Source organism: Budorcas taxicolor, chromosome 4 (genome assembly GCF_023091745.1).
Source record: "Budorcas taxicolor isolate Tak-1 chromosome 4, Takin1.1, whole genome shotgun sequence".
In the NCBI taxonomy this organism is placed as follows: domain Eukaryota; kingdom Metazoa; phylum Chordata; class Mammalia; order Artiodactyla; family Bovidae; genus Budorcas; species Budorcas taxicolor.
Genome location: NC_068913.1, coordinates 45,294,396 through 45,314,099, shown reverse-complemented (window position 1 = coordinate 45,314,099; position 19,704 = coordinate 45,294,396). Strand labels below are relative to the sequence as shown.

At 34.6% G+C, this 19,704-nt stretch overlaps 1 protein-coding gene across 1 annotated transcript in view; it reads left to right on the top strand.

Moving 5' to 3' along the window:
• Positions 1-19,704, top strand: part of PHTF2 (putative homeodomain transcription factor 2) — a 136,167-nt gene that overhangs the window by 111,414 nt on the left and 5,049 nt on the right. Inside the window, exons 11-16 of the mRNA XM_052638457.1 lie at positions 2,297-2,515; positions 9,867-9,995; positions 11,434-11,706; positions 11,936-12,067; positions 14,193-14,279; positions 19,121-19,276. Of these exons, the coding sequence (XP_052494417.1) occupies positions 2,297-2,515; positions 9,867-9,995; positions 11,434-11,706; positions 11,936-12,067; positions 14,193-14,279; positions 19,121-19,276 (996 nt within the window). The remainder of the gene's footprint in view (positions 1-2,296; positions 2,516-9,866; positions 9,996-11,433; positions 11,707-11,935; positions 12,068-14,192; positions 14,280-19,120; positions 19,277-19,704) is intronic.

The window sequence follows — 19,704 nt, the reverse complement described above, 5'->3', positions numbered from 1 at the left end:
ACAACGTTCCTCCCATAAATACTCTTATCAGTGCAGTAAATTTTTGTTTATGGTATCCCGTCCTAGTATCAATAAATTAATTATCAATAATATATCTAATTCATTTAAGATATTTGTTACTTGTGCTAATGATGGCAAAAAAAGTGGTTTCTGTCTTTCATGGACTTATAGTATATTTAAGAGATATAATATATTTGAGAATATGAACTACATGAGCATTGAATTAACATAGATAAATTTCAGATGCCAGAAAACAATGCAAAATTTGTCATTAAATAAACATAAAAAGTAACAACTTGCTTCAGGGACAAAATGATTGCTCTAAATAGAGAGTAGCTTTATTTTTTTTAATTTATTTATTTTAATTGGAGGCTAATTACTTTACAATATTGTAGTGGCTTTTGTCATACATTGACGTGAATCAGCCACGGGTAGAGAGTAGCTTTAAACTAACATTTGTCGAGCCCCTGCTTTGTACTAGGTTTTCATTAAAAACCACAGTGCTCATTTAATTTTCAGTATCTCTTTAAGGTAGGTAGTTTTATTCCCCATTGGATGATTCAGAAACAACGTAAGACAGGCTAGAAAGGGTAGAGATGGTATTTTCGTGATACTTTGTAGAGTAGACTTTAAAGGAGAGTAGGATTAACATGATTAATGTTAATCATGCTAGGAACATGATCAGAGGCTAGAGTGGCAAAGAGCAAGCTGTGTTGAGGGGCTAGGGAGTAGCCCAGTGTCGCTGTGGGAGAAATAGACAACAGGGTCCAAAGTAGTACATTGAAAGACAAGCGTGCAGGTTGAAGGAATGTGAGAAGCCACAGAAAGATTTTAGTCTGAGGAATGAAAGAGCAGCTGCACTGTGAGAAGGTTAATCTAGAAATAGGGAAAGGCCTTTCAGATGGGGGTCAGTAAGGAAGGTCTTACAGTAAATAAAGTGTGAATGATGAGATCTGAACTGTTGTGGTAACATGGCAAAGAGAGAGGAATAAATATAAAACATTTGCAAGTAAAATTGACAGTCTTACCAACAGAGGATGGGTAAAAATAAATCCAAAAATTTCAGCGTACTTGACTATAAGGATGGCTATTACCATTCTTTATTTAGGAAGTTATTAAAAAAAAAAAAAAAACACTTCCCTGGTAGCTCAGATGGTAAAGCATCTTCCTACAGTGCGGAAGACCCGGGTTCTGTCCCTGTGTCAGGAAGATCCCCTGGAGAAGGAAATAGCAACCCACTCCAATATTCATGCCTGGAAAATCCCATGGACTGAGAAGCCTGTAGGGCTACAGAGTCAGAGACAACTGAGCGACTTCATTTTCACTTTTGAATTAATTTAAATTAAAATTTTACTCAAAGGTATTTATTTTGGATTTGAAAAAACTCCTAGTGGAAAAGTATATTGATGAGAAATTATTTAACTTAGGCCTTTTAGTTTTCCACTTTTTTTTTTATTACAATAGATTATCTAAAAAACCTGGGACTTCCTGGGTAGCTCAGCTGGTAAAGAATCCCCTTGCAATTCAGGAGACCCTGGTTCAATTCCTGGTTCAGGAAGTTCTGCTGGAGAAGAGATAGGCTACCCACTCCAGTATTCTTGGGTTTGCCTGGATGGTAATGATTCTGCCTGCAGTGTGGGAGACCTTGGTTCAGTCACTGAGTTGCGAAGATCCCCTGGAGGAGAACATGGCAACCTACCCCCTGTATTCTTGACTGGAGAATCCTATGAACAGAGGAGCCTGGAAGACTATAGTCCATGGGATCACAAAGAATCAGGCATGACTAAGCACAGCACACATTTAAAAAATACAAGTTGGCAGTTATCTTCCTGGTATAGAGTATTTGTTAATTTTATATCAATTTATTGAACTTCTGTTTGAAAAACGAAAACAGTAGATATATGAAACCTAAAAAAAAAAAAAGACTAGAGTAAGAAAAGAACTTCCTTAAATATATCAGTTAAAGTGGGTTAGTATTCACTGACTATGCAGTCCATATAGATTTAGGCTAGTCTTTGAATTCTGAACTTTGTATAAAGTTTAAGAGAAAACAGGCACAGCTTTTGCCTGCAAAATAATACTGAAGCTGAGATGTGAAATCACATTTTGATATGAGAAAATTTTGTTACTCCTTAAAAAGTAATATGTATTTTAATGGTTTGCTATTTATTTCACTGTCATTTGGCAGTGTGTTTGTTGTTTTAGTAAAAAGTAGCAATATATGTTTCTGATAAAATCCATTGAGTTGGAAAGGGTACATAAATTGTATTAATGTCAAAGAATATCTTGATTTCAGGATGCCCCTAAATCGGGTACTAGTTGCAGCTCTCGCTGTTCAAGTTCCAGACAGGATTCTGAGAGCACAAGGCCAGAATCTGAAACAGAAGATGTATTATGGGAAGACTTGTTACATTGTGCAGAATGCCGATCATCTTGTACCAGTGAGACAGATGTGGAAAATCCTCAAATTAATCCATGTGTGAAAAAAGAATATAGAGACGACCCTTTTCATCAGGTTGGTTTACAGTGTTGGATTGTGTGGGGCTGTTGGTCCCGCTCCTTTGAATGTATGTACATTTTACAGAGGTGAGAGAAAACTTACATTCAATTAAAATAATGTTCCCATATTTTAATCTTTATGTGACCTATGATCTGGCTTCATAGGAACATAGAATCTCAGTATTTATATAGTGATTGTCAATCACCTTGCAAACATATGTTCCTGAGAAATTGTTGGCAAATAGAATTTTCTGAGTCAGATTGTACTTTAGATGTATTAGTCCTTTTCTCACTAAGCATGCTTCATGGTCAGATTCATCTATACCTGTAACCTTAATTCCACACACATATACAATTATAATTCACAAATCTACACCTCATGAATATCAGATTTCTATTTCAAAGTGCCTGTAGTAATGCTATCCAACAGAAATAAAATGAGTTACATACATAATTTAAAGTTTTCTGGTAGTCTCATTTAAAAACACTTAAAAAGATAAAATTAGTTTAAATGTGTTTTGTTTAACCCAGTATATTCAAAATATTATCATTTCAACATATAACTACAATGAGAAGATCCAGAGTACTGCAACTAAGACCCGATGCAGCTAAATAAATAAATAAAATAAATACTAAAACAAAAAAGAAGCATAACCCTGACAAGTTGGAGAAAGTGAAGGAATGTTTTGGTCCCCAGCTGCTAGATGTGAAGATGGGAGAGCACTTATGTGCATAGGAGAAAAACAGGTGGGAAAATTGGTACAGTTTTGGTTTCTTAGGGTTCTGGAGAAAAGGTATACTTAGGAAGCCTAGCCTCCAATAGGACAAGGAACACATCCTCTGCTGAAACAGGCAGGGGAGGAAGAGTTCACGAAGCAAGTCAGACCATGAGAGTTACTGCATGATCTCTATTTGAAGTGCTGGAGGCCAGATGGTCTCTTAATAGTAAAGAAGTGAGATAGGATAAGGGGCTTGTGGATAGTGGTGAAGGCTTGGCATTATCATTTACGGGAAATGGAGATAGTGAGGAAAGAGTATATGTTTGTGTTCAGGCCACATAACACATTAAAAGAGTCACACTCCTACTTGGTTGAATGAAATCTTTCTTTTGCTGGAATCTAAAACTATGAATTTGTAGCTGCCCAGTCTACACATTTTCCAAAGCAAACCATTCAGCATTATAGTAATTCAAGTCTGTGCTCCAGTCACTGATGCTGAAGAAGCTGAAGTTGACTAGTTCTGTGAAGACTTTCAACACCTTCTAAAACTAACACCAAAAAAATATGTCCTTTTTATCATAGGGGATTGGAACACAAAAGTAGGAAGTCAAGAGATAATCAGAGGAGCAAGTTTTACCTTGGAGTATAAAATGAAACAAGGCAGAGGCTGACAGATTTTGTCAAGAGAACTTGCTGGTCATAGCAAACTCTCTTTTCCAACAACCCAAGAGATGATTCTACACATGGACATCACCAGATGGTCAATACTGAAGTCAGATTGATTATGTTCTTAGTTCCTGAAAATGGAGAAACTATATGTAGTCAGCAAAAACAAGATCTGGAGCTGACTGTGGCTCCTGTCATGAGCTCCTTATTGCACAATTTAGGCTTAAATTGAAGAAAGTAGGGAAAACCATTCAGGTATGACCTAAATCAAATCCCTTATGATTATACAGTGAAGGTGATGAATAGATTCAAGGGATTAGATCTGTTACAGTGCCTGGAGACAGAAGTTTATAACATTATACAGGAGGCAGTAACCAAAATCATCCCAAAGAAATGTAAGAAGACAAAGTGGTTGTCTGAGGAGGCTTTATAGATAGCAAAGAAGAGAAGCAAAAGAAAAGAGAGAAAGGGAAAGATATACCAAACTGAATGCAGAGTTCCAGAGAATAGGAAGGAGAGAGAGAGAGTCTTAAATATTGCAAAGAGATAGAGGAAAACAATAGAGTAGAAAACCTAGAGATCTCTTCAAGAAAATTGGAAATAACAAGGGAACATTTCATGCAAGGATGGGCACCATAATGGGCAGAAATGGTAAGAACCAAAGAGAAGCAGAAGAGATTGAGAGTACATAGAAGAACTGTACAAAAAGGATCTTAATGGCCCGGTGTGGGCCATGGTGTGGTCACTTACATTGAATATCCTAGAGTGTGAAGTCAAGTGAGCCTTAGGAAGCATTACTACAAACAAAGCTAGCAAAAGTGCTGGATTTCTAGGTGAGCTGTTATAAATCCTACAAGATGATGCTGTTAAAGTGCTACACTGAATATGCCAACAAATCTGGAAAACTCAGCAGTGGCCAGAGGACTGGAAAAGTCAGTTTTCATTCCAATGCCAAAGAATGTTCAAACTACCATGCAATTGCACTCATTTCACTTGCTAGCAAGGAAACACTCAAAATCCTTCAAGCTAGGCTTTAATATCATGTGAACCTAGAACTTCTAGATGTACAAACTGGATTTAGAAAAGGAAGAGGAACCAGAGGTCAAATTGCCAGCATTCATTGGATCATGAAGAAAGCAAGGGAGTTCCAGAAAAACATCTATTTCTGCTTCATTGACTATGCTAAAGCCTTTGACTGTGTAGATCTCAACAAACTATGGAAAATTCTTAAAGAGATGAGAATGCCAGACCACCATACCTGCCTCTTGAGAAACCTGTATGCGGGTCAAGAAGCAACAGTTAGAACTAGACATGGAACATCCAGTTTTCCAAATTGGGAAAGGAGTACATCATGGCTGTATATTGTCACGTGCTTATTTAATTTATATGCAGAGTACATCATGCAAAATGCCATGCTGGATAACTCAGAAGCTGGAATCAAGATTGCAAGGAGAAATATCAACAACCTCAGATATGCAAATGATACCATCCTAATGGCAGAAAGGGAAGAGGAACTAAAGAGCGTCTTGATGAAGGTGAAAGAGGATAGTGAAAAAGCTGGCTTAAAATTCAACATTAAATAAAGCTGAGATTGCAGCATCTGGTCCCATCACTTACGGCAAATAGAAGGGGGAAAAGTGGAAGCAGTGATGGATTTTCAAAAAAATATTTTCTTGAGCTCCAAAATCACAGCCAATGGTGACTGCAGCCATGAAATTAAAAAAAGACCCTTGCTCCTTGGAAGGAGAGCTATGACAAACCTAGACAGCATATTAAAAGCAGAGGCATCACTTTCCTGACAAAGGTATGTGAAGTCAAAGCTTTGGGTTTTCCAGTGGTCATGTACAGATGTGAGAGTTGGACTATAAAGAAGGCTGAGTGAAAAGAATGGATGCTCTTGAACTGTGGTGTTGGAGGAGACTCTTGAGAATCCCTTGGACTGCAAGGAGATCCGACCAGTCCATCCTAAAGGAGACCAACTCTGACTATTCATTGGAAGGACTAGTGCTGAAGCTGAACCTCCAATACTTTGGCCACCTGAAGCAAAGAGTTGACTCATTTGAAATGACCCTTATGCTGGGAAAGATTGAAGGCAAAAGGAGAAGGAGGTGGCATAGGATGGTGATTAGATAGCATCACCGACTCACTGGACTTGAATTTGGGCAAACTCTGGGTTATAGTGGAGGACAGAGGAGCCTGGTGTGCTGTAGTGCATGGGGTCACAAAGAGTCGGACATGACTTAGTGACTGAAAAATAACAGTTTTACACAGTTGTATGATATTCTCTAGAATATAGTTGTAATAATTATAATAACAAAGATTTAATAAGCATTGACCCTATATATCACCCATTGTGCAAAGTAGTCTAGATGCATTGTCTCATATAATCTCCATGATTTATGTCAATGTAGTTTTTTGTTTCATAAATGAGATGAAGGCTCAGGATTAAGTAATGCACCCAGAGTCACACAGTGTAGGTGCCAAGTAGTTGCTATTCAAGGGACAGGAAAGGGGATGCTATGCTGGTTAAAAAAATGGATAAGGCAAGAATCTAAACATGTTAAGTTGAGAAGGAAATATGAAGAAGAAGAGACCGATAGGTTGAAGAATATGTGCGTTCAAGGAAAAGTGTGTTTTAAATTGAAGGTTTGCGGAATCTTTCCTCTCTGGTAAGATGGAAGACTGTGGTTAGAGTCTCATTTCAGAAGTAGGCATTTCAGTGTGGTGACAGGGTCCAGGGTGTGGTCATGGGACTAGTTGAAGATCCCTCGAATTTAAGAAGTGGAAAAAAAAAAATAGAAGAGAATAATGCATGGGAAAAGGGTGATGGATAGGCACCTGTATATTCATCTAAGTCACTGAGGATAATAACTGGATTTTAGGTTTATGAAAATGTCTGTGAGCTCTTTTCTTAGCAACCGCATAAGTGGCACAGAGCTAGGGACCGCGCGTTGCTTTGCTCATTGTTGTATCACACAGCACTTGGTACATAGTAGGTGCTTAATATTAGTTGAGTCAAATAATGAAACAAAAATTTTCAAAAGGTGCTAAGTAGACCTTTCTTAACTGATTAAAAATTTTGTTGTAATGAATGCTCTATAGAATAAATTTTGGTCCTAAATCTGTTATATCTCTTTTTTCCTTTTTTTTTTTGGTAAAATAAAATTTTTTTTTTTACTGTTTTACTCTACATATTAATTACAGTATTCTAGATTTAAAGTGGTTTTGCTTTTTGATTTAGGATGATTTCACATGCATTCTGTATTCTCAGCCTTCTAAAAACAAGCTCATATTTTCAGTTTTAGCTGAAATTAGCTCCCTTTAATGAAGAGCTGCCTTTTTTGTTTGTTTGGCTAAGATCTGTATAAGGTTTGGAGGACCCTTTTCTGCCTACAATAAAGACTGGAAAATTCCTCCCCATGAAGACGCACTGAACATTTCAATCAGTGTGTTCTAGACAGTGTGTCACCAAATATGTAGTTTTATTTTCTTTTCTTGGTAAATAGTTACTGAAACATTTCTAAAAGAGAAAATTTTTATTCTGTAGCCACGGATGAGTATATATAAAGGTGCATTCCCGGGGCTTCCGTGGTGGCTCAGTAGCAAAGAATCCACCTGCCACTGCTGGAGACATGGTTTTGGTCCTTGTGTCAGGAAGATCCCATGAAGAAGGAAATGGCAACCCACCCCAGTATTCTTGCCTGGGAAATCCCATGGATAGAAGAGCCTGACAGGCTACAGTCCATGGGGTCACAAAGAGTTGGCACAACTTAGTGACCAAACAATGACCAAGACACATTCAAGTGAAGTTAATTTTTCAGTGGATAAAGCCATACTTTAACTGCTATAGTTCCCAGAGGTGGAAACTTCAAGAAAACTTTGAACGAACAGGGAGCAAAGCAGTTGAGATTTTGATAAGGATAGCAAGAAGTATTGAATGAGTTCTAAACTTTAGCTTGAAAAACATAGCTAAGAAGAACCTGTTATCTGATGAAGCTGTAAAATGGAATGATTTGCTCTTATGTTTTCTTTGAGCCTTTTAAAAAATCTTTCATGTACTAAAGGCAGTGTATATTTCAATAAGAATTTTTTTTAGTACATTACACATGCACACACACATTCCTATATCTTTTTAAATTCTCCAGGTTTTAGTTGCTTTCTATGCTCTTGCCTTTTTCCTTTCTAGAAATAGGAAAATGCTATCACATGCTAGTTAGAAGTTACCTGAGCAAAATCAGTACTTTTAGAATTAGAATGAAGAATTTTTTGATTTCCCATTTCTTTTTCTAGATGGACATTCTTGGTATTGAATATCTTGCTTCATATAATTCACTGTTACAGACTAAGAGTTTAAAAAAAAGGAGCTTGTATATTGATGCTTTAATCTATTACCTCTGTGGTTTAACACTCTTTCCATTCAGCTTATCATTCTTGTTCCAGGCTTTTTGGTTTCATCATTTTTCATAATTTAATTATAGTTTCAGGGAAATTTTAACATTTTAGTGTAAATTATTTCTGTTTTGTTTGGGGATAAATTTTAAAATACAATTTGTATCACATAGCTCTTAAGGTTCTCCAATAATGAAATATATACTATGAAGGTTAAAGTATATTAAGATACTCTGTTTTTGGAATAGATAAATTTTCAGAGGAACCGTCTTGGTAGCCAAATAACTACACATAAAAGGGCTTTGCCAGTAGTATGACTACTGGCATTATGGTTTGCCTGTATAATTGTTCATCACTTTTTTTACTCTGTGCACATAAATGTGGTATATTAGCTTTACATAAAATTAATGTATGAGGTCAGAATAATAAGTTCCCATATTTATTTCTTGCATATTATTATATTACTTTTTATACCTTTAATTGAAATTAATCAGTGCAACTTACTTCCTCCAGAGGAAAACATATTCCTTAAGTCTGCAGAAGCATATCTTTTATCATATTTCAATCACATTTTTATCTGCCAAAGAATATTTTAAAGTAGATTCTTTCGTTCATTGTTAGAAGTTCTCTCAATGAAATATGTTATTAAAATAACTTAGAAATAATATGATATTAAAAATATCAATTGTATCTCATTCTGGAACTAATCTTTTTTGGGAGGAGGGACCAGTCTTTTTGTGTTATTTCTATTGATATCTGATAATGTAAAGATTAGTGTTTTATTGTGTTGCTATCTTTAACCCTCAACTATCCTATTTTGAAGTTTTACTCTTTTAATTATAGATCTGAAACAAACAGAAAAACACACTAAATATATGATTTTGTTTGCATTAAAGCTTCCAGCTTTTCTTCCTACCATTTTCTATTCTGTGAAACTGTGAGAGATACTTTATTTTACCTGGGGGAATACTTCTAGTTCTATGTGCTTCAGTTTGCAATATTTGCTCCGAAGGGAAAAGTTAAATGGATCCTTTGGAGAAATGCTAGATTTAAAAAAATCAGAAAAGTAACTAAATCAAGTATTAAGGGTAAGTGTGTGTCTTTCTTCAGAAAGGTTCAAATCTCAATGATCATTTTCTTTCGTATCAGACATGCGTAAGTTGAACAGTCAGTAGTATGAATAATTAGTAATATGAATTTGATGCACATTTGTCTTTGAACACTAATATATTAGGAGTTATGTAAACAGACTGACGACTAAGTGCCTTTGCTGACAAATTTTAGAGTATTTTTGAACAATAAGTTGCGCTAGTATAGGTTCTGAAACTTATATGCATTTTTATAACTGTAATTTCTTAGGCTACATGTTCAGTGTATATGCTAACTAATTTTAAGATAGAGTTTTAGTGTCCTTGAAATTGTACATGAGATAGCTTTGTATAGATATATCTATTCTATAAATATAAATGCATTCACCAATTTCTATTTTTTAGTGTATATAGATAAAATTGTGTGTGTGTATATATGTATATATACACAGTTTATTTTGAAATGCAGTTAATATACTCACCAATTTCTGGTTATTTTTTATAGAGTCATTTGCCCTGGCTCCATAGTTCCCACCCGGGATTAGAAAAAATAAGTGCTATCGTATGGGAAGGCAATGACTGCAAGAAAGCAGATATGTCTGTCCTTGAAATCAGTGGAATGATAATGAACAGAGTGAGTTTTTAAATTTTGTTTAGATAGTGATTATTAATATAGTAAATGATTACTGAAGTGTTATATTTACAACCTACTCACCTCATTTCTTTAACCTGAAAAAAAAGAGTTCCTTGTGTTTGAGTGGTTTGTCACCAAACATTTTTTGGTGCTTTTCATTTTCTGATCAAGAATAGACCTTGATGGTTTAAAATTTTCTTTTATATTATTCTTTTTTTTGCTTTCAGTGGATCAAATTTAGGAGCTGCTAGGTATATACAATTGTTAATGAAAACGTTTTTCTGTATCATTTACCTCACTTTATTGGTTTATTACTACTCAAAACATTAAAAAGAGAATTCACACTGGAAAATTTCTATTGATGCTTGCCTCTTAAATATACAAGAGTAATGCAACTAATGGTAAAAGAATCTTAAGTCACTTGGAGATGTAGAATACAAATCCTACAGATTTAAACTTCAGTTTCTGTTATTTCTTTTATTACATCATTACTACTTTTAAAATTTTGCCTAATTCCCATGGACAGCTAGGCGTGATTTAACTTGGAATTTTAAATTTTTTGTGTGTTGCTAATTAGAACTCTTGTGCATACTTTTATGTGGGAAGGAATTAAAATAACTGGTTTCAGAAACTGAGCTACTTCCTATTACATATTTCCATGTGAGCTATGAAAAGCTGTTAACAAGGAGTCTCCAAAAACTTGCATCTGGTTAATACTCTGTACCTTATTTGTGAATTTTTACGTACTATGTAATATGATGATAAAAAAGGTAGCTAGATGATATTTAAAATCCTTCCCAGTCCTGCCAATTTTATATTTTCCATTATTCAATTTCCAAATTCCTTTTTTTTGTTATAATTCCCCTGCCCCTTTTTCCCTCGCTCTTATTTAATTTTTACCCCTCTAGCATAGTCTCTCTTCTGAAATGGTTTCAGAAAACAATATGTATATACATAAATGTGTATATACATAAAAGAAAGTAGTTTTACAGTTTAAGGAGATTACCCATTTGTATTGTGAACTCTTTGAAGAAGAACATAAAGTATAAATTCTAGATTTTTTTCTGTAACTGGATTTAAGTAGATAAGATCTCCTCATTCTTTTCAGTATTTGTAAGTATTTCTAAAGTTTTAAATAATGAGATAAGTAGAATATTTTTTTCAAGATCCAGGTAAGACCAGGTAAGTAAATCCTTTTGCATCTACTTAATGAATTAGAGATCTGATAATGAACTATTTTTAAAAACTGAAAAATATTGACTTACATTTTATGTGTAATAGGTTCTCAAACTTTGAGTAAATTTAAATTGCATTATTCAGGTATTAAAACTGATGTATTTTAACAGTAATTTCATATTGCTATAAAATAATGCTTCATTAGGAATTAATTTTACTGTAGATAAAATTTGTGTATTTCTCTCTCTCTCTCTCTCTAAAGGTAAACAGCCATATACCAGGAATAGGCTACCAGATTTTTGGAAATGCAATCTCTCTAATCCTGGGTTTAACTCCATTTGTTTTCCGACTCTCCCAAGCTACCGACTTGGATCAACTCACAGCACATTCTGCTTCAGAACTTTATATGATTGCATTTGGTTCTAATGAAGATGTTATAGTTCTTTCTATGGTTATAATAAGCTTTGTGGTTCGTGTGTCTCTTGTGTGGATTTTCTTTTTTTTGCTCTGTGTAGCAGAAAGAACTTATAAACAGGTGAGTATAATATGGACACCTCAATAGAGAATTTTATCCTTTTCATAATATTCATGGTATTCCTGAAGTATTTAAGTGTTTCATTAAATCATTTTGACATGCTAATTATTTCCCCATTTTGTTTTTATAATAGTTAACCAAATAAAACCATAATGACTTCTATTTTGTTATTTTTTGTTTTTATGTGGTAATCTACTTGAAAATTAATTTTTATTTTAATCTTTTTTAGCGATTACTTTTTGCAAAACTCTTTGGACATTTAACATCGGCAAGGAGGGCTCGAAAATCTGAGGTTCCCCATTTCCGATTGAAGAAAGTACAGAATATAAAAATGTGGCTCTCTCTCCGATCCTATCTTAAGGTAGAATGGTAGTGATAAAAGTACTCTTAACCTGCTGGCTCCCTCTCATAGTTCCAATTCTTTGTCAGTATGTATGTATGTCTAGATATATAGTCAGATTTGTACTCACATGGTGCTATGTGGCCACGTCTAGTGTTCATTTTGATCCATTTGCAGAAATTCAAAATGTTTAACTGGTTCTTTACAGTAAAAGATCTGAAGTCCAGAAGACTTAAATGCATTTTAGGTAGATGATTCAAGATCAGATTGTTCTAAATTTATTTTTGTTCATAAATCTCACCAACTACTACTACTCCACAAGCCAGCAGAGGGAGCCCACTGCTTAAAAAAGGAAATTAAAAAAAAAAAAAATCTGTCAATGAGCTGCCTCACTGAGGTGACCTATTACTATCTGAAAACTTTAGCTTCCAATTCTAAGCCATCCTTTTCATGCCATTCTTTTCCTTTAATCTTTTTAAATAACTTTCCTAATTATGGAATTAAGATATAAAAGCTCAGGAGGGAAATGGGAAACATCTGAATTAGTTTTAGGAAAACATTTTTTATGAGGATTATTTCTTTGTTGCATACTCACTGTGTATGGAGTAATCATAGCTTAATAAAATTGACCCAAAGACCGACTATCCTCTGACATGCTTAGATCTTTAATGACTTTTATTTTGAGGTAACAAGGAAAAAGTAGAAAAATTTTGCAGTATTTGTCTCCACTTCTGTTTAAAAAAATTCATTATGCTGTTTATTTAACTTGTTAAACTCAGCTAAGTTAGTCTTCATTGGGCAATGCCACAGATCAGTGTAGATTGTTTTTCTCACTGTGACACCGCTGGAAGGATGGATATGATCCTTGTTACCTGTCTTAGTGAGAAGCCACCTAAAATTTGCTCTCTGTATCATCCCTGAGCAGGTATTGCATTTTTTTATGCATTGATTATTTTAGTCAGTAAACGTTCATTTAATGTTAACCATGTGCCATTCATTATTGATGAGATGAAACTCCCTGCCATTAGGAGCTCATTCTTCAGTGAGGGAAACATGTAACCCTAGGTCTAGGAATTATCCTGAGTACTGACTTCATCTTTTGCATTTCCAACATTCAGTTTATTCAGTTCCCACCCTTTCTGTTTCCAAAATGTATCTCAAATCCATTTACTTCTCTCTCTGTTTTTATTTCCCCAACCTAATTGCAGCCACCAGTTACTTCCTGTATTGGATTACTGCAGTTTCGTCTTATATGGCCTCTCAGCATTCCTGTATCCTCCTTTTAATATTTTCCTCAGTTTGCTGCCAGTTTGACCATATTCTTAAAACCTTCTGAAAATTCTCCATTGATCTTAGGATGTAGAACCAAATCTTAATAGGCTTTTAATGCCCTTCGTGACTCAGCTCCTGCAGATAGCCTGTCCCTCTTGTCTCATTTTGAAATACTTTCCTCCTTGTATTCCAGCCAGACTACACTGCTTCAGTGCTTTGAATGTACTGTGATCTTTTCTGTTTTACACTCTTGCACTTGCTTTTCCTTCTACCAGTAACACTGCTGTGTGCCATCATGCTACTGCACCCTACTTTGGTGTAAATATCACTTCCTTGGAGAGATCTTCCCAGGCCTACACAATCTTCCTGAGAGTTAGGAGTATGGGCCTGGGAAGATCTCTGTAAGGAAATGATATTTGTACCAAACTTGTCACCAGTGTTCTGAAAGCATTCTATACCTTTCCGTCATAGCTCTTGTCACAACTTGCACGTATATCTGTCTCTGTGACCTTGATGTTTGACTCCTTGTCTGTTTTATTCTCTACTATATTTCCACCATCTAGCACTGTCCCTCATTCTGAGCAGGTGTTCAAAAAACATGTTGAATAAATAGTTAGTGTTTGACAAAATGGAATATTTGGGATTTATCCTTCTACAAATTCTAGGCTATATATTCACCATTTTTCATGGTGTTGCCAATCCTCAGGCAATAATAACAGTTTATAATTAAAATTCATCTCACAAATCAGGTATATTTGCAATGTCATAAGCTATGGTCAGTGTGCAGTGATGGATCAGTACCTTAATTGAAAGCATGGAATTAGCTGCTAATTAGTAAATATATTTAAAAGTGTTTTCACTTTTCTCCCCCCAGCGTCGAGGTCCTCAGCGATCAGTTGATGTCATAGTTTCATCTGCTTTCTTGTTGACTATCTCAGTTGTATTTATCTGTTGTGCCCAGGTGAGTTAATTTATTTTGTGTAGAACTTAGATAATCAGATCTATAAATATTCAACCTCTAAGGCTTTCTAATAATAAACAAAGTAAAAGTAATTTGAAATTGAATTTTTACAGTTTATTTTTTTTCAGTAGAGTAAGTAAATGCATCTTATTTACATGATGAATAATAACTAACTTATTTTCAGGGGTCTATTAATTGAACATAAAATAGTTTTTGTCTACAATTCACCTTTATTTCCCAAAACAAACTGATGAGTGTCTAGAGTTATGAAATTTTTCAGACTATTTTCCATGATCTCTGCTTTATTCACATTTAATATTAACTTTTATTTTATACCTGAATATATCACTGTGACTTGACCGCCTCATCTCTGAAAAAAGAATTCTCATTGACCAAGATTAGTCAGGAAGCACAAAAGTATCTCAGGATATAGTCTATGCTATGAAATTTAAACTTCCGTTTCAAGTAATAAGACATGCTAGATTACCTGAAAATTCTTCTGATTTAAAACATACAATACTGGGGGAAAAAAACCCAGCATCTTAATATGTATAAGTGAGGTGTTTTATAAATATACATATTGCTTGTATATTTGAGTTTATAACACAGTAAGGGGCCGAAAATGAGGATAAAAGTGAAAAACGGAGCAGTTAAGTATATGTGTTAATGTTAGGTTGAAGTGCTTTGTTTGTGTTAGTATGTGAAAGACTTGAGATTTTACGCCCATCTGAGGACAGGAGATGACGCCTTGATCTGCTGTCCCTCCTTATACAGATGCTGCAAGGCCAAAACCCTTGAAGGCCTACAGTCTCAGTGGAGAGGTGCAGTAAGACAGGCTGCCCAACAGCGCAGAAAGACAATAGGAAGCTTGGCCAGTTTTGCCAGTGTTCTGGCCAAGGAGGCAGAGAAAGTCTCTCGTAAGAATATATAAGTGTAGGTCAGCTTTTAATACAGATTCAGGGTTCAAGTGTACATTACAGATATTGTCTTGTAGCCGCTGTGTCAAGAAGTTTATATAACAAGATCCTAGACTCCTGGATACCTGAAAGAAGCTAAACCAAGACTGTTCTTGGGGAACATCAACCCTAATCCTCACAGAATTTGCACAGTTAAAGCCCCATCAGGTCTCAGAACACATGAAAAAACTTTCTAGCATGAGTGAGTCAACAACACACAGCAGGAGTACATCTCCAGCAACTTCAGATCTGATCAGATAGAAACTATAAGCTTGTTTAAAATGACTGAAGATGTAGATAACACTATTAAAAAAAAGGGCAGATAGATTTGAAAAATACCCAAGCATTGCTTCATAGAAGTAAAAAAAAAAAAGTCACTGACATTAAAAACACAACAAACAGAAGAAACAGCAAATTGAAGACAAAGATAATTGGTGAGCTGGGAGGTGGAAGAAATTAGCCAGAATATAGAACAGAGATGAAGAGATGGAAATATGAAAAGAAGATCTAACACATATCTAACAGGAATTTCATATTGAAAGAAGAGAGAGAGCAATATTTGGAGAGATGATGACTTAAGAGTTTTTCTGAATTAGTAGAAGACATTAATTTTCAGGTTTAGGAAGGATAAGAACAAGAAGCCACAGTAAAAACAAATTGACACTTGGATACATTATAGAGATAGAGCAGTAGAGATACTGCAGAACACCAGAAAACAGAGAAATCTAACCCAATCAAAAGGAAGAAGACTGGTTTCTTTACTCACAATTGCTTGTTGCATTTCAGTCTTTTCTTCAGGGTTTTATTTCCATGTTCCTGAAGTACATCCTGCAGTATTTTTGTCTCTAATGAACATAAAATCTATTTCTGTCAACAAAAGACACATGAAACATAGTAACATTGTCAAGTTTTAAATGTAAAAAGATAGAAAAATACATTGCAGATAAATACTAGCCAAGAGAAAGCTGGTGAAGTAACGTTAATAGCAGATGAAATAGACTGTAATCTAAGACGTATTACTGGGATAGAGAGAAACCTGAAAAAGTTTGAAGAATTGTTAGGAAGATCTAACAATTCTAGAATTGTATGTGTGTTATCAAATAACTTCAGTCTTATCTATATACAGCCTAAATCAATAGCACTGTAGTGAGGAATTGACAAAATGCCACATTGGGAGCTTTGAACACATTTCTTTCATTATTGATGAAGCAGACAAAAATATGAAGACATGTATCTAAACAAGACAGTTAAAATTTTATTCTGAAATTGGACAATACATACTCTTCAGACACAGAACAGTTTATTAAACTTTCCCATGTACTAGGTGACAAAATGATTCTCAACTGATACTATACAGACCTCTAGTTATATACTAGAGGTAGAAAACAATGACAGCAAAAAGAAAACCATGCATTTGGAAATTTCAAAACACACTTATAGATAGCAGTGTTTAAAAAGAAAACTCACAGTATTAAACTGAAATAGTTGTGAATTTTTTAAAAAAGAATAGTAGTGTATATTAATGTCATTAAAGTTAAAAGCTTCTGTGGACAGTTTTGTAGAAATATTAATTAAAACTGACTCAAAAAGTAACTGAAGAGCTGGGAAGACCCTGTAGCCATATAGCAGTATTGATTCAGTAGTTTGAAAATCAGCTACCAACAAAAATCCCCGAGACCTATGTGATTTTTACAGATGAATTTTGCCAGATGTTTTAATAAACAAGTAACCCTAATCCTACGCAAAAGATCTAGGGAGTAGAAAAAGGGAATATTCCCCCAACTCATTTTATGTACTTCATGTAACTTTGTTACCAAACCAGAGAGACAGTATGAACACAGGAAGCAGTCAACCAGCTTAGATGCAGAAATACTCAGAAGATGAAGCCAGCAGTTAATAACAGTAAATATGCCATGACCTAGACAGCCTATCCCTCCAGTTATCTAGTTTGAACTCCTTTAGTTGATTAAAGGAGAAATCATCTGATCATCTCAATAGATACAGAAAACAAATTGGTAAATTTCAATAGGAGAGTCATAATATAGTGACTGAAAAGTACTGTTCTTAATTTGATAAATAAAAAATCTTTCAAAAACTGGAGCAAACATTGTACATATGATATTTATTATCTTCGAGATACTTTAAAATCAGGAATGAGATGAGTGGCCTCTTTATCACTTCTAGTTAAGAAAGGTGCTAACCAGTGAAGATAGGGAAAAGAAAGAAATTGTATAAAGATTGGAAAAGAAAAAAAAATTGACTATGGATGTCTATGTACAATATTCTAGTAACTTTCCAGACAAATTATTAAAAACATGACACATTTTTTTAGAAGTGCAAGAACAATAAAAATGGATATAACCTCAATATAAAAGAATCAGTTTTGTTTCTTTTAAGTCAGAAATCAGCAAACTTTTTCTGTAAAGGTCCGGACTAAATATTTCAGACTTTTACCTGATACATTCAGTCTCTCATATATTCTTCTCTCCTGCCTCTCCCTAAAAATTGTTAAGTATTAAAAAAAGCACCATAAATGACAAAAGAGAGTCTGTGAAAAAATACTGGCAAAATACATGGTTTAAATAGCTTTGTTAATCACAATAAATAAATAGGCTTCCCTGGTGGCTCAGACGGTAAAGCGTCTGCCTGCAATGCAGGAGACCTGGGTTTGATCCCTGGGTTGGGAAGATGCCCTGGAGAAGGAAATGGCAACCCACTCCAGAACTCTTGCCTAGAAAATTCCATGGACTGAGGAGCCTGGTAGGCTACAGTCCATGGGATCGCAAAGAGTCAGACACGACTTTAGCTTTGTTAATCACAATAAATAAATAACTTCAATAAATCAATAAAAACAGACAACCTAATAGAAAAAGTTAGATACAGAATTTAAAAAGATAACTTAGAGAAGAGGAAACCCAGTGACCAGTAAGCATATGAAACATACTCATCCTCCCTAAGTAATGTGGAAAAGTAAAAGGAAAAGAGTAAGAGAACAGTTTACACCCATTAGAATGGCAGGTGTTAAGAAGTCGAATAATACCTAGTTTGGACAGATATGAAGGCAAAGGGAACTCTGATCTGCTGCTGAGAGTATAAATTGGCACAACTGTTTTTCAGAGACAAATTTGTAATATCTGCTAACACTGAATGTGTGACTATCCAAGGCTTTAGCAGTTTTACTCCTAGATATTAACTCCTCAAGAAGGTCTTACATGTGCACAAGAAGACCAGGAGAGGCAGAAGAGAATATTTATTGCAGCATAGTTTGCAGTGAGGAAGTTGGCAGCCCAGTGAATGTTAATTGGTAGAGTAGGCAAATCCACTGTGGTTGATTCTTTTACTATAATACCTTGCAGTAGTTAGAATGAATGAATTTAAGCTTAATGAATCATGGATAAACTTTGAAAACAAAATCCAGTAGATTAAAAAGCAAATTGAAGAATGATAAGGTCAATGTGATAGCATTTATACAAATTCCAGCATACATATAACATAGTATAAGCATAAATACCTAGCTAACTATAAAAGCTGAGTGGAAAAGGTAAATGCAAAAGTCATTACCCTTACAGAGGGGTGAGGAAGAAGGGCAGTGATAAAAAGAACAGTTTAAAGGGGCTTCCTTTGAATCTTTACTCTTTATTTTTTTGAAAATCTAAAAAATATTGCAAGATATTAAGATTTAATGAAAGTAAATATATGGGTTTTGATTATATAATACTCAGTACCTTTCATGTGCTTGCAATATTTCCTAAGAAATGTCAAATGTTTGAAAAATGTAACACTATATCCATGATCTATCTGTATGAAGTAAAATTCTACTTTGTTTCAAAGAAGAAATTTTTGAATCCCATTTTTCTTCATATTGCCTTTTCCTTACATTTTTAGTTGCTTCATGTACATGAGATCTTCCTTGATTGTCACTACAATTGGGAACTGGTAATCTGGTGCATCTCGTTAACACTTTTTCTCCTAAGATTTGTTACCCTTGGATCAGAAACAAGTAAAAAATATAGCAATACCTCAATATTACTTACTGAACAGGTGAGAATTCGTGTTAATTATGTATAAATTAATGTCTGATACCAACATGTTAAAATTAAAAGTTTTCATTTACTTCAGAATTTTTCAGGAACCTCTGTTAAGACCATTTGTGTTGCAGAGCAAAACTTGAAATTTGGTAGAGCACAAAACTTTCTTCAGTGTTCTGCCTTGATACAGATTTCAAGTCTAAGCTATTGTTTCTGTGTCTCATTTTCATTTGATAAGCAGGAAATACCGTTTGTAGAAATGATGGATTTTAAACCATTGTTGGGATATGTTTGCATTGCAGTGTAGCAGAGCCATATTTGAATAAGCATAAACTTTTATTTGATAGAAAGTGTAAAGCCTAATAATTTTGATGCTTAACTTGATTTTATATGAATTTAAAAAAGTGTTTTCCTTATTTCATAGGAATATTTAAACAAACT